General features: G+C 35.8%; 1 protein-coding gene across 6 annotated transcripts in view; it reads right to left on the minus strand.

The window, feature by feature from the left end:
- The window catches only part of palm2akap2.L (PALM2 and AKAP2 fusion L homeolog), a 155,506-nt gene that overhangs the window by 90,594 nt on the left and 43,590 nt on the right, over positions 1-21,322 (minus strand). For all 6 annotated transcript variants that reach the window (XM_041585289.1, XM_041585272.1, XM_041585240.1 and 3 more), the window contains exon 3: positions 17,252-17,382. In XM_041585289.1, coding sequence (XP_041441223.1) covers positions 17,252-17,382 — 131 coding nt within the window. The remainder of the gene's footprint in view (positions 1-17,251; positions 17,383-21,322) is intronic.

Genomic DNA, 21,322 nt, shown 5'->3' on the forward strand with positions numbered 1-21,322 from the left:
TTCCATTCATTTGTTAAAGCTAGAGGGACTGATTAAGAGTTTGTTTATTCATTTAAATCTAACCAAAGGCTCATGGCTATAAAAATTAATATAGCTTAGGCAATTTAATTACCGAAAGGCACTTATTCACCTTTTGTGTGGTTTTAGCACACTGCATCCCAACACATACATTGGGTGGTTAATGGTGATACTTTTAGGGGCCCATTTACTTAGCTCAAGTGAAGGAATAGAGGAAAAATAGTTCGAATTTCAAATGTTTTTTTGGCTACTTCGACCATCGAATGGGCTACTTCGACCTTCGAATCGAACGATTCGAACTAAAAATCGTTCGACTATTCGACCATTCAATAGTCGAAGTATTGTCTCTTTAAGAAAAAACTTTGACCCCCTAGTTCGCCACCTAAAAGCTACCAAAGTCAATGTTAGCCTATGGGGAAAGTCCCCATAGGCTTTGGTAGCTTTTTTAGGTCAAAGAAAAAACTTTGATTGATGGATTAAAATCCTTCGAATCGAACGATTCTAAGGATTTAATCATTCGAACGAATAGCGATAAATCCTTCGACTTCGATACTCGAAGTCGAAGGATTTAACTTCGACTGTCGAATATCGAGGGTTAATTAACCCTCGATATTCGACCCTAAGTAAATTTGCCCTTTAATCTTATTTAATTTAATTTTGGCTTTACATGTCAAGGGTTTAATGGATCTTCATATTCCTTTAATCAAATAACATCACATAACTGGTCCACTAGGGGGAGGTTTAGCAGATCATTTGGAATCCCTAAATATCTCCTCCAAGCACAGTGATTAGTTACCAGGAGCAGCAAAAATGCAGCTTCTGGTAACTTTAAAAGCCGAATTTCTGGTTTTCAACCTGGAAATTGGGCTCTTCTAGAGCAGAGAGCGCAATTGCATCCTGGACCCCCCTGAACCCCTCTGTTAACTTCGTAAACCCTGCCTCGACACCGTCCAACACAAAAGGGTAAGCAAAATGGAAGGGGGGAGCAGCAGCGGTGGTGCCAGGATAGTCCCTGCTAATTTAGCAACAGTTCACAACTGAATTTGGCATATTAATTTAAACATACAGAACCTATTTATGTATACCCCTTAGTGTTCATTCAGGAAGCAATTACATCCATGATATACTGCACTCTGCACCTTGAGCACTTTAGTGCTTATGCAATTGCACCCAGTGCAAGTGCATATATATGATCTCTAGTATGTTGAACATTCCAGGCCTCCCTACATAAAACAAAACATATTTAGGTTTGTGGTTTAAATGCTAAAAGTATTTATACTGAGGATATTCATATTCACATGAACACAGCAAACTTCATTTAAGAACACTGATCATACTAATATTAATGATGTATAAGGCTTGCAGAAAATGCTGGTGCTTTATAAATCAGTAATAATATATAAATAATACTGATGCAGGTTGTACAGAGCACATATTAAGCAAATCAGAGAGTGCTTGTGCTCTATAAAAGGTCATGTTGAAAGAGAGCCTTTTCTGCTTCATGGAAAATTGGAACAAGGGAAAATTTTCATGTGGGAACTCACTTAAAATGTCTAAGTTGTTTCTCATCAAGTGAAATAAATGTAGGAAGAGTCACTCTAGTACTTCCTGTTGTAGCAGTCACTGCAACTGTTGCCAGAAGTATAAAAAGGAAATCTTCCCACATCTGTGGATAATATCTCTGTGCAAATATAATAAATAATCCTGTTTGTTTATATTGGATTTGTTAACAAGGTGACCTTTACTTTTACTGCGTTATAATTTTCTTTAGAAATATGCAATGTGCATTATCAACTCTTTGCTAGCAAAGGGTCATAAAATATATGATGCTTCTACAGTCTAATTCAGCAGCACTGGGGTTAAAGAGTAACCACTAAGAGAAAAATGCATTAGAATACATATATAAAGTTACACTGATAACTGTAAATTTCATATTATTTGTAAAAAAAAATTATATGTGATCACAATAATCACAAATAACATACATTATAAATAATACAGAGAATCAATCCAATCAGAAAATTATGTTACTATTAAACCATTTTTCTGCAATAATGCCAGGGCCAACAGCACCTGCCCAGATCTGTGACTGAACACGACTAGGATTCTGCTTAAAGAAACAGTAACACCAAAAATGTAAGTGTTTAAAAGTAATGATAATATCATGTACTGTTGCCCTGCACTGGTAAAACTGATCTGTTTGCTTTGCTAGTAAATATAGTTCATATAAACAAGCTGCTGTGGAGCAATGGCAGAAATTGAAAAACGGTTATATGGCACAGGTTAACTAATGGATAACAGATAACACAATTAAACAGACAGAGCTTATTTGCTATCTGTTGAGTAACCTGAGCTTTTTCTCCTTTGAATGGCTGCCACCATTGCTACACAGCAGCTTATTTATATAAACAATAGTAGTGTTTCTTAAGTAAACACAGCAGTTTTACCAGTGCAGGGCAACACTGAATTATATTTTCATTACTTTAAAACACTTTTATTTTTTGACGTTACTGTTCCTTTAACCTCATTCCTACCACACCAGTTCTACCTATTCCTTGTACCAGTTCCTTATCCCTACTACCCACTGGCCCAGACAGATACATGATGAATAATTAAATGAATCCAGTTCAGTGAAAACATATTTACTTTCTTATAGCGATAGCACACTTATTATGCAGAGCACCCTGGAGAAGTCATCATAGCTGGTGTTGAAGGACACCTAGTGGCCATAATAATAACTTTTGAGCAAAATGTATTAGCTTTCCTGAAATAGGTGCATTTAACTGGTTAATTGTTCATTATAGACAATTAGGGGGTTAGTAAGTCCAAATGCAAAAAACTCAAGCAAAAAAGTTTTTTTAAAATCTGATTTTTTTGTGAAAAAAACCTCAATTTTGTTTTCGAGATTTATCATACCTTGAGGATGGAAAAAGTCAGAATCCGAAAATCCTTCATCTCAGACCTGCGAAAATTCTGACTTTTTTGGGAAAAAGGTCTGAAAAAAATCGTATGATTCGGTTTTTCGCTTGCTTTTATCAGGTTTTTCCCCCGATAAGATTAAATTGTGGAAAATTTGGATTTTGATACATAACCCCCTTAAAGTCACACACAATATATAAAGTTTATAGCTAAATAGTTTGATTGGTCATTCACTATTTTAGTGGAGCAGTAAAAAATTAAAAAATCTGAAATCAAATGTGAACCCAAGCACCTGTGCTTTACGCCAGTAATCATTAATAAAAAACCTGTTCTGGTACTAGTCATTTACTTTAAGAGTGCCTCAGAAACTGCCCCATGGGGATTATAAAATTACTTCTAGCTATTTAGGATTGCATAGCTATATGCTTCCCAATGGGAAATACATGGTTGTTGATAAAATAATATAGTAAATATTTTTTTAAAAAAAACCTGAGCAATACTGCAGTTTAATTTTTTAAAACAAGATTTTGAGAAAAATCTGCAAAAGCTTTTTTTCTGGCCAGGTCCTGCAGCAATCCTTAAAAAAACACAGCTTAGTCCTTCCTAAGTCCAATACAGTGGCATTCATTTGAATAAGAGACTGAAATATGAATAGGAGAGGGCCTAAACAGATGAGTAATAAAAAGTAGCAATAACTATACATTTTTATATATGTATAGCCTTACAGGGCATTTGTTTTTAGGTGGGGTCAGTGACCCCCATTTGCAAGAAGAAATATAATAATTTTAAAACAATAAAAAAGTAAATAATTAAGGTCATTTGAAAAGTTGCTTAGCCATTCTCTAACATACTTATGGTTAACTAAAGCTGAACCACCCCTTTAAACAACTATCCTACTAGGCAAACCATGCAGTAAGCAACAATAGAAAAACAAAACTCTCCTAAAATCTTTAATTAATAGTATTGCTTCAAAGGCTACAGACATTATTAAAAGGAGACATCTCAGTCTTCCTTTCAGTCCCCTCTATGCAAACTAAAATACCTTGGAGCAGATTTCTTCTATAGATGTCTTCATAAGGTTTGTATCAGAAAGGAAAGAGAGGAAGATGGGGAGAAAGTCCTAACAGAAAAGAAGGATAAGTAGAGAGCGAAGAAGGTGAAACTAAAAGTTTGTACAAGAGAAAGTATGGGCTTGCGAGACAAAACTGTAGACGATAAGGAAAAGACAGCAGAGAGGAAGTAGATAACTGAAATGATAGATCCTGTTGTGCCATGTTCTCCAATCATACTTTTATGTTTCAGCTCCTCATCTCTTTTATCCCTTTGGCTTCTGTTATTCTCACGTGCTCTGCAGTGCATCTCTCTTATCATCTAAATACAGACAGAAGAGTGGCCCCTTCGGATAACAGCAAAGAATACTTCATGGTCACAAAGTATTTGCAAACCATGCTTCAGCAACAATCTTGCGACAACAAAAAAACAATTCTCACTTTATTTTTCATAATGTACCACTCATTTGCTATCACTGAAGCATTCATTAGCAAATGCTGAAACTGTTGTGAGATAAAGAATGGTATGGAGTTTATTTGCTGCAAATATTTATGGCCTTACATATGAAAGTCATTCTTAAGAGAACAGATGCAGAGGCAGATCCCTGCAACATAACAAACTAAACTGATTTCAGTTATATCCTAGCTGCAGAAAAAAAGTGATACAAAGTGTTCAACATTACAGAACAAAAGGGAAAGTTCTTTTTTAATGAGAAAGGGTGCAATATACCCTCCCCTTAGTGTTCTAACGCTTGTGTCAGAGACATTATCATATGAGGCCCATTTTCTCTCACTCTCCTATTTAGATGTGATTTCTTCCCCCCCCCCCCCGCTTACTTGTGTGGGGAAGTTCTGCTATATATGTGACTAAGGTTCAATTAACATTTATATATATATATATATATATATATATATATATATATATATATATATATATATATATATATATATAAATAAATAAAAGTTCACAAAGTACCTGCACTCCTTCCTTATTAGCCAGAGGTGGGTGCTTGGTCAGAGTATACAATGTTCAAAGTGGACTTTGAACATTATATATATATATATATATATATATATATATATATATATATAATATATATATATATATATATATATATATATATCAGCTACCTGGGTGCTGGTCAAAATCCGTGTACATACATTACCAAAAAACGCACTCCAAGGACTTGATTAGGTGAAAAATCACTTTATTTTTTTCACCTAATCAAGTCCTTGGAGTGCGTTTTTTTTAATATATATATATATATATATATATATATATATATATATATTCCCCTCTAATTTCACTTGACTCCGATCTGGTGCACGTGATTGGGCGAGTGCCTCTCCCTTCCTTTTCTTTGGTCTATTTAAAGTGTTGATTTTAAACATTCATGGTCTTGAAAAAGGTCCTAGAAGTGGACCGAAACGTCGGCCTGTTTTTAATTAACTTAAATAAAATTATGGTTTTAAAATAACCTATTTAAATGATCCCAGTGTGAACTCATTCTACCTTGGAAAACTATTGATACTGTCTATTTGAGTAGCACCTGGGTATTTTGCTTCGTTCAGCGGTGTGCGGAAATTACAAGTATTTATATATATATATATATATATATATATATATATATATATATATATATATATATATATATATATATATATATATATATATAAAACACAAAAGCCATGAATATATAAGCCATAGTATAAATTATATCCTTATAAACGGTGAGTAGTGACATCATCAGTTATAAACGGTGAGTAGTGATGTCATTTTTGTCACATGACTTACTAAAACTTGTATATTATAATACATAAAGTACCCCAGTTGGAAAATATGAGGATATTAGAAGTCACCTCAGCCTTCGGCCTTGTACTTGTATATGGTCATGGAACTCCTCAATGACTTATAATATCCTTATATTTTACAATAGGGGGTACTTTATTTAATATATATCTATATACACACACACACACACATACACACACACAGTAAATAGTGCTGCTCCTGTGAAATGATCTGAGCCCACCAAGCATGATCATTAAAGGTGGCAAGACAATGCTCAAGAGAAAAACTGCTAAAGGAATTATACAGAAGTGTTGCAGTAAATCATACAGATTTAAAATATGCATTTCAGAACAACTGATAAGTACTTCTTCATTTTAATATGGGTATTACAAAACTATGCAACATATGGTATGGTCCCATAGAATAATATGGATGTTTCATAACTGTGACCGCTAAAAATGCAACTCCCTCTGGGTACTGAGGTTTTTCCCAGTGACAGTAATTAAAAAGACTTCTTAAAGCATGGGAAAGGAGGGCAATAACTGGGATACAATTATAACAAAGTAAACCGAGAAACAGAGAGAGTGATATCTAGCCTTGAGGAAGGAAATGGAGGGGAGAGGTGGAAAAGAGGAAAGAAAAAAATTTTTTTTCATTTCCTTGGTTAGAGAAGATATCCTTTATAAAACACAGAATCTGCAAAAAAAGAATTATCAAGATAAAGCAGTCAAGAGACAGTCAACAAATTATAATAATAAAAAAAGGCTTTGTGACAACTGACATTCAATTTATAATGTGACAAACAGTTCTGTATATTAACTCTGGGCTGCTACGGGGCATAGTTTGCTAATGATCTCATCTTGAATCTGAATGGTTCCTGGCACAAAGTTTGTTCGCTATTTCCATACTGGAAAATATGCTGTCAGAGGTCTAAAGATTTGTGTGGCTGGCATGTAAACTGCCAGCCTATTAACATATTCACTACTGGTTTTCTATTCAGGAAAGTAATCCTTACCATACACTATTTGAATTATCTTATTGATATATAGAGTACTGTGCATATCCACATATTACTGCATAGCTTCTAAAGTAAAATAGGTGGCTTTGGTTGTCTGTATTTTCTGTGAACTATCTAGCACCATAAAACCTGTTACCATACATTCACATTACTATGACATAGTTAAAGACCAGTTTTAGTCTCTTATATACCAGGAAAATACATATACACCAGGGGGCACATTTACTAAGGGTCGAATATCGAGGGTTAATAAACCCTCGAATTCGACCCTCGAGTTAAAATCCTAAGAATTTGCATATCGAATTCGTAGGAATTACCGCAAATCCTACGATCAAAGGAAAAATCGAACAATTCAAATGATTTTAATCCATCGATCGAAGGATTTTCCTTCGATCAAAAAAAAACCTTAGAAAAGTAATGGGGAAGGTCCCCATAGGCTAACATTGTACCTCGGTAGGTTTAAGCTACCGAAATATGTAGTCAAAGTTTTTTTAAAAGATACAGTACTTCGACTATCGAATGGTGGAATAGTCGAACGATTTTTAGTTCGAATCTTTTGAGTCGAAGTCGTAGTCGAAGGTCATAGTAGCCTATTGGATGGTCGAAGTACCCAAAAAAAACTTAGATATTCAAAGTATTTTTTACTTCGAATCCTTCACTCAAGCTTAGTAAATGTGCCCCCAGGAGTCAGGGACAATGACCTGTGCCATGCAACACATGGCCAAACTGAACAGAATCTGATCTTGGAACAAGTGCATACTGTTAACCTTGATTTTTTTTGCTATCCTAGTAACAACCACAACAGCTGTTGCATTTATATGCAATGGAACAATGGCAAGAATAGGATTACATGAATTTTATTATTTTAATACATTTAAAATATAAAATTTGTTTTTACGTCTGCAAAAAAAAATCTGTCTAACTTATTTCTATAATACAACCCTGTTTCTGAAAACATCGGGACACTTTATAAAAAAATATACATGTATCTTTCAGTCTACACTTAACTTTAAAGGCATCAAAAATGTCCCTACTGGTCATAGATATTATGTTTTTAGGCTATTGCTATAGAAATTTTTTCCTGAAGGACAGATAGCTATATTAATACAAGGATGATAACTGAATGTCATGGAATCTGCTCCATGGTGAAGAAATTGTTATAAAGTAACATGATGAGTTGGTAAATGTTTCCCAGCATTGTCACAAGCTTTTACAATGCATATGTTATTATTTAATACTCTGTATTAGTGTATACCTTAAGTAAAGCTGTTGGGATAATATCCTGAGTGGACCTGAATGGTTCTAGTTAGGCCCAGAGGGAACTTTGGAGCTAGGCTCGAATTGTGAAACCTATTTATTCAAAAATAGTGAAAAATCGGATGGAAAATCTGAAAAATTTGTGAAAATCTGATTTTTTTTCCCGCAAAGCAAATTTTCGGGAAAATGTAATAATAAAGAAGCGTAAAAACAGAGTGATCAGAGTTTGTAGTAGAAAATAATGAGATAAATTCGGACTTTGATAAATAACCCCCATAGGTTATGAGGAATTGTTTCAGTACTATGGTGTGTAAACCACTGAGAAAGCAAAGAACACAAACAGGTCTTTGTCTACAGTTTCCTTAGGGCAGAGACACACGGGCAGATTCTGGGAGATTAGTCATCCAACGAACTGCCTTCCCTGCCTTCCGCCGGCTAGAATGAAAATGGCACTCGGAGTGCTTTGTTTTCAGAAGTCATCCAAAATTTTCCTTGTGAGATTAGTCACCCTGAAGAAGAGGAGATTTGTCGCTGGGCGACTAATCTCCCAGAATCTGCCTGTGTGTCTCTGCCCTTAAAAGAGAAGGAAAGCTAGGAAGCCATTTTATTGCCAATAGATTAGCTGCAATAGCGCAAGCTAGTATGCTATACTTATACTTCTCCTTTAATGGAATTTTTTCCCTTATCAAAAAGATGTAGGGGCACATTTACTTAGGGTCGAATATTCGACTGTCGAATTTAAATCCTTCGACTTTGAATGTCGAAGTCAAAGGATTTACCGCAATTCGATCGAAGGGAAAATCCGTCAATCGAATCCAGCGATTGAACGATTTTCCTTTGACCAAAAATTTGTTAGAAAGCCTATGGGGACCTTCCCTGTAGGCTAACATTGAGGTTCGGTAGGTTTTACTTGGCGAAGTAGGGGGTCAAAGTTTTTTTTATAGAGACAGTACTTCGACTATCGAATGGTCGAATAGTGGAACGATTTTTAGTTCGAATCGTTCGATTCAAAGTCGTAGTCGAAGGATGAAGTAGCCAATTTGATGGTCGAAGTAGCCAAAAAAATCATTCGAAATTCGAAGTTTTTTTTATTTTATTCCTTCACTCGAGCTAAGTAAATGTGCCCCACAATGTTCCATGATGCTGTTTTCCTTCAGTCTGTAGGAAGTGCTAGTTACTAGATTGCTTAAAATGCAAATTGAAGAGCTGCTGAATAAAAAGCTAAATAACTCAAAAACCTTCAATAATAAAAAATTAAAACCAATTGCAAATTTTCACAGAATATCACTCTCTACATCATTTTTTTATCTCAAAGGTGAACGACCCCTTTAAGTTTTGTAGAAGGCCAATACATTATGGCATAAAGATGGGATGGTGAATCCTAATTTGCTCATGTGTCATAAGGGTTGATAAATCCTCACTACAGCATATAATGTTTCTGCTTTTTAAGAAATTCACCAGATTTTCTCCTTATTTAAGCACGACTACATAAAAGCATAGATGCCTAGAAACTAATTTATCATGCTGTATAAAAAAAATGGCAACAACATGCACCATACATCATTTTGTAAAAAACTGATTATTTATCAAGCTGTGTATTGATTTCTAGCGATCATATACTTCTGTGTAAAAACCCGTTCTAAACAGAAGCAGCCTTTTGAAAATTCTGTGGGAAAATACAGTGTTCCTCGATTTTTTCCTGCATTTTTCTATGTTTTTTTCTGCCGGAACTTACTTGCTGCTTGACTTTTTCCTATTAACTTTAATGGATTATACAAGGTCTGAAATGGTGTGAAATATTGGTGTCAAAGCCAGTGTTCGGGCAGTGTAAAACAAAACAAGCCTTGATAAATTTGCCATTTATTTTACACATCTTTTTACACTGTTCTTCTGTTGTTAATTCTTTTACACAGTATTATAAATAGGCCCCTTAATCCACATGAATTTGTTACTGAGGAAAAGGATTTTGTCAGACACTGTCATTATACATACAGACAACTCCCATTAATTTGTGCCTAACTAAAAAATAAATTAAATACAACCCATATTTAAAACAAGGTTAACATTATATATAAACTTCCTGGCCTGTAGCCTTAGAACGTTGCACTGATTAGTCTAAAGGTAAATTTTAGTCTCAATGGATAGCTGAATCCTCACAAAGCAAATGCAACCTTTAAATGATGGCGATATCATCACAGCAACACGCCAACCTAACTCTCCCCCTAAAACCTTAATAGGCTTACCACATGAGTCAAACTCCTCCAGGGCTGTGAGGGAACATTTAATTAAAAACTTAGTCTGGTCTAATTAAATATGTTTTGAAGTACAGTATTCTAAAAATTATTACCATTTTCTATTTATATAGTACCAAAACATTACAAAGCTCTTTAGAATAACATTATAAGAGACTTAAAAGAAGTTAACACATTTTGTTTAATTCATTTGCAAATTCTGCAACACATGCTAGGAAGTAACAAGGTAAATTTAAAGGGGCACATTTACTAAAGAATGAATTGCGGATGTTTAGAGAAAAATCACCAAAAAGACAATCGCCTCGACAAGAGGACAATTCGCAAGCGAAAAACCTCAGCGCTAGAGAACTTTTGCAATCATTTTGCCAGCGAAAATTCTCTACCGAAAATCTGTTCATTTACTGAAGTGTGAATGCTACTCGTTTTGGTAAATTCAGGTTTAGGCTGGCGAACTCTCATTATAGCGATAAAAGAGCCACTTTTAAATGGCAATCAACATTGCTCTTTCCATGTTTCTTGTCTCCATGGTGAAAATTTGTCAGAAAATTCTCTAAAGAATCTTCCCTACTAATATCGTATGGGGAAATATACTGTTGAATTTTCGCAGATAATTTTCACCACAATTCCCTTGAAAAACTAAATGCTGTATGTGTTGTGAAAATACACCTGGTGAAGTGAGGTGAACTGTGGTGAAGTTAGGTGTGGAGAAAATTCACACTTTAGTAAATGTGCCCCAAAGAGTTCTTGCAGGGATACATGTATCATAAAATCGAAATAATCCATAAATTCTATAGATAAAGTTCTTTAAGAAGTTGTGGCTTGGGGATATTATTATTTTAAATAGCTATTTACAATATTTCATTCCTTTCAAAACTGTTAAATTGCCAATCTGACCTTTTATCACAAGTTCCCAGGGATACAAATGTTCATTAATTATCCTGACATAACATTTAGTTATCCTAATGAAAAAAAACATGAAGACAAAATAAAAACAATGTAAGGTCCTGGAAAAAATCTCTCTAAATTCCCCTGTTACAACATTCGGCTGGGAAAGATTCTGGGAAGTAATTACAATGGCACTAAAGATAGTTCCATTTATCTTATCAGATGTTACTAAAAAGTAAAACTTAAAGACATAGCATTCAGCTTTTAAGCTTATACATTGCAATAAATATTCCATATACTGTATATATAGTAAAATGATGCAGAACACTATGTTAATTGCCCGGCTCTTTTTCATATTAATATAATTACCATTCTTATTTATGTTTCCTTTATTGACAAAGATATTTAGTGGAGTAGCAAAAAACTCCACTCTCTCCCATGTAAGTATTTTTTATGTATAGGTATGCAATTCCTTAATCAAAAAAAACATTATCCAGGAAGCTCCAAATTATTGGAAGGCCATCTCCCATAAAGTTAATTTTAGTAAATAATTCTAAGTTTAAACATTATTTCCTTTTTCTCAGTAATAATAAAACAGTACTTGAGCCTAACAAAAATCCATATTGGTTGGTATGGTTATTCAAATTACAGAAAGATTCCCTCTCTGGAAAACTTCAGGTCCCAAGCATTCCGTCCAATAGATACTTTACGAGTATTGGTAGTTACGGGATATATATTATCAGTAATTGCTAAACAGTGGGTGCCAATATTTTGGCATGACAATGTACTTAAAACAAGACACATGGCAAAATCCAGTCATGTTATTTCTCAGAACATTGTTTAAAGGAGAAGGAAAGCTATGGAGGCATTTTATTGCCAATAGATTAGCTGCAATAGTGCAAGCTAGAATGCTATATTTATTCTGCAGAATGTTTTACCATACCTGAGTAAAAAGCTCTAGAAACTCTCTGTTTGTTTAGGATAGGAGCTGCAGTATTAACATGGTGTGAAATCACTTCCTGCCTGAGTCTCTCCCTGCTCTGGGCTCAGATTACAGTAGAGAAGGGAGGGGTGGGGGGAGAGGAGCAAACTGAGCATGCTCTTGCCCAGGGCAATGAGGTTTAAGCTGAAGGCAGGAAGTCTGATACAGAAGCACATGAGTACACAATAGAAGGAAAGAAATGCAGTATTACTTTTGACAGGGGACTCAGAGCAACACTACTTTGGGGGTTTACTGGTATATTTAGATGGACCTTTCTGATAAGGCTTACTTAGTTTTAACCTTTCCTTCTCCTTTAAGGTATAATATATAACAACACCAATTAGCTTCATCAATTAAAACCTATTTTTAATAACATTTCTAGAGCCAATTAGTCTCTCATGCATCTGGAGCTAGTAACCCAAGTATTGTTTTTTTTAACTTTTTTCACCTCTCTGAAGAGTTACAATTGCCATTGCGATTGAATAAGTGGAAGAGTTTATGGGGCAAATTTACTAAAGGGCAAAGTGACTTAACGCTGGCGAAAGTTTGCCAGCGTGATTCATTTTGGTACTTTGCCGATTTACTAACGGGTACAGGCGTAACTTCGATAGCAAAAGAGAATGACGCAAATTTAGTAAGATGCGGATTTTACTGAGCGTTACCTCTTGTGCCAGACTTGCCTTCACCCCCTCAGACCAGGCGAAGTGCAATAGAGTAGATAGGACTTCCTCAAAATTTAGTTGAAAATTTTCTTCAGTCCCAAAAAACATCGGCATCTTTTCCTTTTTTCAGGGTGATAGGTTGCAAAAGGCTTCCCCCCCTACATTTTCTAACATATGGCACATAAACTATACACTGGGCTCATGTGTAGGGTCATTTTAACAACTCTATTTTCTTTTATTAAGCTTCCATGGGCTTGTGTAATGTAATGTATTTGCTGCAACATATACGTCCATTCAACTTTAACTTCCCGCCGTATGCAAGTTAGCCAACGCTAGCGCAACTTCACTCTGGCCACTGCTCTAGACATTCTGGGGGGCAGCCCTGCACAATGGTAAGCCGTGAGGTTAGGTTAAGTAAAATAATTCAGTCCCACAATTTTTAATAAGCATAGTAATTATTGTTTCTCCTAGGTGCTGCAGTGCATATCTGAAGGAGATGAAGAGGATCAGCAGTTAGCAACCAGAGAAAATGCTTGGCTGGGTACTAGCGTGGGCACTGTCATGTAGGCATGCTGTTACATTCTCTCAGGCAACTCTGATTCTAGCAGACAGTCATATGGTGAGCATAAGCATCAGATGGCAGCAATTAATCATAGCACTGGGGTTATCTGCTGGCATGTTTTTATCTGACACTATAAAAAGTGGAAAATAATAATCAGCAAAGAGGGATGCCTATATATTTCTAGATAATAAAACATCATATACACACATATATATATATATATATATATATATATATATATATATATATATATATAATGGAAATAGTAGAGATCGCACTCGCAGGTCTTAGGTGTAGTAAGAAGGACTTTTATTGTGGACAATCGCTGACATTTCGGCTGATACAACAGCCTTTCTCAAAGTGAAAAATGTGTCAAACAAACGGAAATAAATACACTGTGTGGCGGGAACAAAATCAAGATCAAACAGGGAAACACCGGGGGCAGAGGAAATGACTTGTCAGTGACAACATAGATGAAAATAAACATATACATATATAAAGGTACAAATAAATGAATGGAAACCAGAATAGAGTAAGACAAAAATAAAAAATAAGAATAAAAATAAAAATTAATCAAAGAAGGCTGCAGTAATAAACTCAAGTGAAAATAAAAATATTTATTATAGCCTTCTTTGATTAATTTTTATTCTTATTTTTTATTTTTGTCTTACTCTATTCTGGTTTCCATCCATTCATTTCATTTGCCCCCGGTGTTTCCCTGTTTGATCTTGATTTTGTTCCCGCCACACTGTGTATTTATTTCCGTTTGTTTGACACATTTTTCACTTTGAGAAAGGCTGTTGTATCAGCCAAAACATCAGCGATTGTCCACAATAAAAATCCTTCTTACTACACCTAAAGGTGGCCATAGACTCCAAGATCCGCTCGTTTGGCGACATCGCCAAACGAGCTGATCTTTCCCCGATATGCCACTAAACTGCGTGGCTATTTTGGGGGTAATTCGAACGTTCGGCCGTATGGCCGAACGATCGAATTACGATGCTCCAAGCGGCTCCGACGGGTCGGTCGGGTAAAAATCCAACCTTCCCGATCGATATCGTGGCCAGATATCGATCAGGAAGACCTGTCGGAAGCCCCCATACACGGGCAGATAAGCTGTCAAATCGGTCCAAACGACCGATATCAGCAGCTTTATCTGCCCGTGTATGGCCACCTTAAGACCTGCGAGTGCGATCTCTACTATTTCCATTTGATGTTACAGACCGAGGACTGCACCCAGGCAACGTTGACTTCATTTTCGTGAGTGCCGGTTTCTTGCCCTCCTCTATATATATATATATATATATATATATATATATATATATATATATATATATATATATACACACACACACACACAACAGTATATAACTTTGTAGGCCTTTGAATAATTAATTCTTTGTTTGTAAAATTACACCTGTTTGATTATATTTGCTAGCTGTAATAGAGCGTACACAGATTTGTAATTTAGATTATCTTTTTTATCTAGGATTGTATTAAGATTAAGATTTAAAGAGATACTGACACCAGAAATTTAATTTGTTCTACATCTATCATACCATTGTCTTTGCATGCTATTTATAAATAAATGTATTTGCCCAATTTTTTTTCATTACCTACCTGATCCCCCATGTTCGTCTATGAGGGGGCTGCCATATTTATGCAGCAGGAGTCTATTAGCATTAGAATCTCTAACTGACTTGATGAGAAGGGTCAGTCAGGTTGGCAAAAAAAGTCAGGTTTAGGACCTTCAAGTAAAAATTACAGGTATGGGATCTGTTATCCAGAAACCAGTTATCCAGAAAGCGCAGAATTATGGAAAGGCCATCTCCCATAGGGGCAAATTCACTAAGCACCGAAGCGCCGAACGCTAGCGTTAATTCGCTAGCGTTTGGCATTTTCGTTACTGCGCAAATTCACTAACGAACGCTGGCGTCGTTTCACTAGTGTTACTTCGCACCCTTACGCCTGGGAATTTTCGCTAGCGACGTAACTACGCAAATTCACTAATGCGCGCAGTGTACTGAACGCTACCTTTTACGCTAGACTTCCTTCGCCACCTCAGACCTGGCGAAGCGCAATAGAGTAGATAGGGATTGTTTAAAAAAAAGTCAAAATTTTTTCTAAGTCCCAAAAAACGCTGGCGTGTTTTCTACATTATGGGTGATAGGCTGAAAAAGATCGAAAATTTTTTTGGGGCTCCCCTCCTTCCCCCCTACATTTCCTGACTCATGGCAACTTACCTAGACAGTGGGCACATGTGTAGGGCAAAATAAAATTTTTATTTGATGAATTGAAGGTTTTCTAGGCATTTGTAGTGCTGATACGTATTCCTCCATTGAAATTTGAATTTGGTGCCCTATGCAAATTAGCCTTCGCTAGCGTAACTTCGCTTTACTTAGCGAATCAACGCTAGTGCAACTTCGCAACCTTACGCTACCCCTGTGCGCAACTTCGGATTTTATTGAATTTGCGAAGCGCTGGCGAAACTACGCCTGGCGAAGTGTGGTGAAGTGCGGCGAAGCGCGGCGAAGTTGCGCCTGGCGAAACTACGAATGTTAGTGAATTTGCCCCATAGACTCCATTTGATCCAAATACTCGAAATTTTAGAAAATGATTTCCTTTTTCTATGTAATAATAAAAAAGTACCTTACACTAAAATACAATTAATCCTTATTGGAAGCAAAAACAGCTAATATGATTTATTTAATGTTTACATGATTTTAAAGTAGAATTAAGATATGAAGATCCAAATTACAGAAATATTCATTATCCGGAAAACCCCAGGCCCAGAGCATCCTGGTTACCAGGTCCCATACCTGTACTTACAAAAGCAGATCTATCAGTGACAAAAGATCAACATGACCTTTTAATGTGCATTAATATTTTAAAGAGTTGTTTTTTAGTATACATTTAATGAGATAATTAGGGATGCACCGAATCCAGGATTCGGTTCCGGATTCGGCCTTTCTCAGCAGGATTCGGATTCGTCCAAATCCTTCTGTCCGGCCGAACCGAATCCGAATTTGCATATGCAAATTAGGGGCGGGAGGGAGATCATGTGACTTTTTGTCACAAAACAAGGAAGTAAAAAATGTTTTCCCCTTCCCAAACCTAATTTGCATATGCAGCCTGCAAATTTCACAAGAAGTTAATCTGAGAGCAGCAACATAGTAGCTGTTTCAGAGGCAAGGTAAGGGGAAAGAAGACCTAGTAAATTTCTGCAACCAGGCCCAGATTTAGATTTTTTTTTACAGTACAAGAGATGAAAAAACATATTAAAGGGGTTTATTCAGTTCAGGTGTTTTCAGATCGTTCCCCAGAAATGAAGACATTTTTCAATTACTTTCCATTATTCATTTTTTACTGTTTTTCCAAAATCTAAGATTTAAGTTTAATGTTCCTGTCTCTGGTGTTTGAGTCTGGCAGCTCAGTAAGTCAGATGCAGATTCTGCACGGTTACAATTTTGCAACATTTAGTTGATACATTTATCAGCAGCATCTCTGGAGTATTAGCAAGTATTGTATCAATTCTAACGGCTTCCTTTAATGAAACCCAGAGATTCGGCTCAGCAGGAACAAAGATAAGAAATGTATCAAATAAATGTATCAATTTAGAACAGTTTACAGAGTCGACAACCCCTCCCCCCAGAGGGCTGCTTTAGAAGGTGAAAAATGACACTTTACACTTCAATATTAGAAAAAAGAAAGTAATTGGAAACAGTTGTTATTTCTGGTGATTTATCTGAAAAAAACTAGTTGTTTGCAGGCAAACAACCCCTTTAAGCTATAGATAGATTTTTTTTTCAGCTGTATTTTTAAAACACCTTGACATTTATAAAATTCTTATGTTACCTTTTGACATTTTCCTCCAGTATCTTTAAGGTTTGTTCATCCTCCTCACATTGCTTCTTTTTTGCCTCTTCCTCTTCTGATGATCCTGCGGGGGCTCCCTGCATTAGCCATTTCTCACGAAGAGATTTAGACTGCAAAAAAGAAACAGTAATATTAAACGCTTATAATATAATAATCATCAAAACTAGCCCTAGCATTATAGCTATTATGTCTTACTAGATGGACTATATACATCAGGGGTCCCCAACCTTTTTTACCCGTGAGCCACATTCAAATGTAAAAAGAGTTGGGGAGCAACACAAGCATAAAAAAGTCCCTTGGGGTGCAAAATAAGGGCTGTGATTGGCTATTTGGTAGCCCCTATGTGAACTGGTAGCCTACAGGAGTCTCTACTTGGCACTATACTTAGTTTTTATGCAACCAAAACTTGCTTTCAAGCTTGGAATTCAAAAATAAGCACCTGCTTTAAGGACCCTGAGAGCAACATCCAAGGGGTTGGAGAGCAACATGTTGCTCGCGAGCTACTGGTTGGGGACCACTGATATACATGAATAAATTTGCAGTAACAGAGTGCAATCTTGCTAGGTGAACACTAGTGATTATTTTTTTTGTAACATTCAATAACTTAAATGAAAACTTGCAAGGTTACTAATTCTGACTTCTGAAAAATGCAATGCTAAATCAGTGCAATTTCTCCCAAGAAGTATTCTGCAGTCTTCCTCAATGTCACCATTGCTGCATCACCACATAAAGAGCAATGTTATATTTCTACTGAACACTGCATGCATACACTGTGCCTTCAGTATTATAACTCCCACATTCTTTGAATACAGTAACCTGACTCTAGGGACATGACTTATCAGAGAACCCTAATTTTCAGAAAGCAGTAAAATACTGTTTAGTAAAGGATTGCTGATCTTTTCAGGTCTAACAGATCTGGAATTAATTAAACCAATATGTACATTATAAGGTCTGGACTCAGTGTAAGACTATGGATTAAAAAAATACTGATTAACACAACAGGAAAAAAGGTCCTCAGCAGATTTTACAAGCAAAGGCCTATGAAGTAAAGGTCAATAAAGGAAATATGGATACATGGCCAAGACACATAAGTTGAGTTTACCTTAAAGGGATACCGTCATGGGGAAAAAAATTTTTTCAAAATGAATCAGTTAATAGTGCAGCTCCAGCAGAATTCTGCACTGAAATCCATTTCTCAAAAGAGCAAACAGATTTTTTTATATTCAATTTTGAAATCTGACATGGGGCTAGACATATTGTCAATTTCCCAGCTGCCCCAAGTCATGTGACTTGTGCTCTGATAAACTTCAAACACTCTGTCTCACTGAGACACATTCAGTTACATTGAGAAGGAAAAACAGCAGCCTGCCAGAAAGCATTTCTCTCCTAAAGTGCAGGCACAAGTCACATGACTGGGGGCAGCTGGGAAATTGACAAAATGTCTAGCCCAATGTCAGATTTTAAAATTGAATATAAAAAAATCAGTTTGCTCTTTTGAGAAATGGATTTCAGTGTAGAATTCTGCTGGAGCAGCACTATTAACTGATTCATTTTGAAAAAAAATTTTTCCCATGACAGTATCCCTTTTTAATAGATTGTTTCAAAGCTGAATAATTTGGAAAAGTCTGAAAAAACATGAAATTGCTTTACATTGCATAGTAGTGAGAATGGATGGTGTGGATGGAGTGTGCAAACATTTTTTAAGTATAAGAGTGATTATTTGGGAGGGCATGATTCCAACTAAGAAGAAAAATATTAAACAGATGGGGAAGAACTTAAATTATACAGAAAAAACAACTGCAGAGGAGGAGGAAAGGAACAAGATCAAAAGGTGAGATGAATTAGAGATATTTTGCTGCTTCTTCAATTACAGAGGTGATGGAATAAAGCAGAAAACAAAGTTGGTTTACAGTGATGCTGGGGCAGAAGGATGCGGATCTCTGTTTTCTCCCCTGAGGGTAGAGCTGCCTCGCCCGACATGGCCTCACACCTGGGCATATGGGGCATTGTCTTTCCTAACATATTTACAGCTAGCTCAGAATGCCCCAAATAGCTTTTGATGCCTCCAATAAACTGTAATAAGAACTTGCCTAAAAATGCTCTTTAGCCTAAAGTTTCAAAGCATCACTATTGAATAGTATATCCATCATTTGTGTTGTGCTTTTTTTTAAGACTATATGTTGTAAACTGTGATCCCCTGTAATTACCTGTAATTATAATTAAAAATCGCAATTATATTGTTTCAACAGACAGTTTCTAGACAGTAGGCTTTCTATATACATTAAATGGACTCAAGAATTAGAGGTATCATAAAGAGATTGGAATGGTATGAATAAGACAACCCAAATCAAAGTAATACCCTATTTTTGTTTGCTGAAAAAGCATTTCAGAATATATAAATATGGTCTATTAGAGCTAGCGGCAAATCTTGTTTATTTTTTTATTTTTTGAAGGGACACAAGTACACTTTAACTAAAATTATTCCTGTCAACCAATGGGAATGATAATTTTCCTTTAGGCCTATGGAGTACCAGGCTGGTTTTGTGTAGAAATACAGGCAGAAAAAAGCAAACCAAGCTGATCTGCTCACATCCCTTTTTGCTGTAAGTGCACTGACAGCATGGTGTTGGTCTGTGTGAGAAATGTATTGAAGGGGGATTATTTTATTTTTGCAAAAGTGGTAAACTGCAGTAACTTAGAAACAAAGAATTAGATAAAATATGGGCAAAATGAAACAAAAATAGAGCAAATATATAAATTATATAAATTATTACAAAAATGCTTTTCTAGTTAGTCAGAGGTTGTGTTGTACATATTAGCAGCTGGGTAAGTCATGTGTCATTTGTGCCCAACACCTTTCAACAGTGCATGGTCACTGTTAAAGGGCTCTGCTTTCTCATGTATATTATATATGAAACCCCTTTGATCTTCATAACACTGCTTGGTGAAAGCTGATTCATCAAGAACATTAACTGAGTGTGCGTGATTGTACAGAGATGCAGAAAAGGGCGGCCTGCATGATGGAAATCTATGACAGATAAATCCATCCTATAAATAGTGCACATTTTCCCTCATTTTTCCACTTGTGCTTAACTCTCAGGAAATTCATAATTTCAAGCACTGTGTTCTCTCACCAAGATACCTACATTAAAATGTCATGACTGCACAAACAAATCAAACAGAATGGGAGCTGGACACTTCCCACACACTGTGCCTGAAATAGATATACTAAAATACCAAAGGCTCTTTCTGTGAACGTTGAGTTTCAACAGCTTCCTGCCTGCATTGTCAGGGACTTACTGTTTTTATGTTTATTTTGTGTTATCAGCTAAATCCATTAATTCCTAGCCTAATGAAGCACATTATTCTCATATCGTTTAATTATATTAAATAATACAATTTCTATCAATTACATGTGTTCTCTGTGTGCTCTAGTACAACTATTTTGGTTGAGAGTTTTTGGCCTCATGGTATCGACCATTCATGTACACTCCAGGAAGGATCATTGGAAAGCCCTATGGCTGCTTAATTGATACCTTTATTTGTATGGCAGCTTATTGCCAAATCCTGATTTACTCCTTTTCTCCCAATTTCTCAACTGGAATCCTGTATAACCAGCATAACGATTTATGAAAAACTAACTATTCTATTAACTAACAACTATTCTTTGGCAAATTTATGGGAACTGATGTGAAGCATCTGTGGAAGAAGTTAAATTTGGAGAAAATAGATCTGGATAAAACATCGACAAGGACTCAATAAATGAAAGAGAACTTATTCGCTGACCCAAAGGGATCTTACAAATTCACTTTTTTAAAGGTTCTTTTTTAGGGGTTACCAGGTTACTAAGGGGCTATTTTGTGATTTTTGTGTTTGTCACAATGGCAATTTACTTTTTCCATTAAGTTATTTTCCCTGATATCTAAAAACCTGCATATCAGCAGGATTCCAGTGGCTAGATTTTTATTATTTTACAATTTTTTAAAGAAAAGCCAGTCTACAAAAAAATAAAAAAACACAATCATGGTGAAAAACGCAATCACAGCAGAA

The sequence above is a fragment of the Xenopus laevis genome, chromosome 1L (assembly GCF_017654675.1).
Source record: "Xenopus laevis strain J_2021 chromosome 1L, Xenopus_laevis_v10.1, whole genome shotgun sequence".
In the NCBI taxonomy this organism is placed as follows: domain Eukaryota; kingdom Metazoa; phylum Chordata; class Amphibia; order Anura; family Pipidae; genus Xenopus; species Xenopus laevis.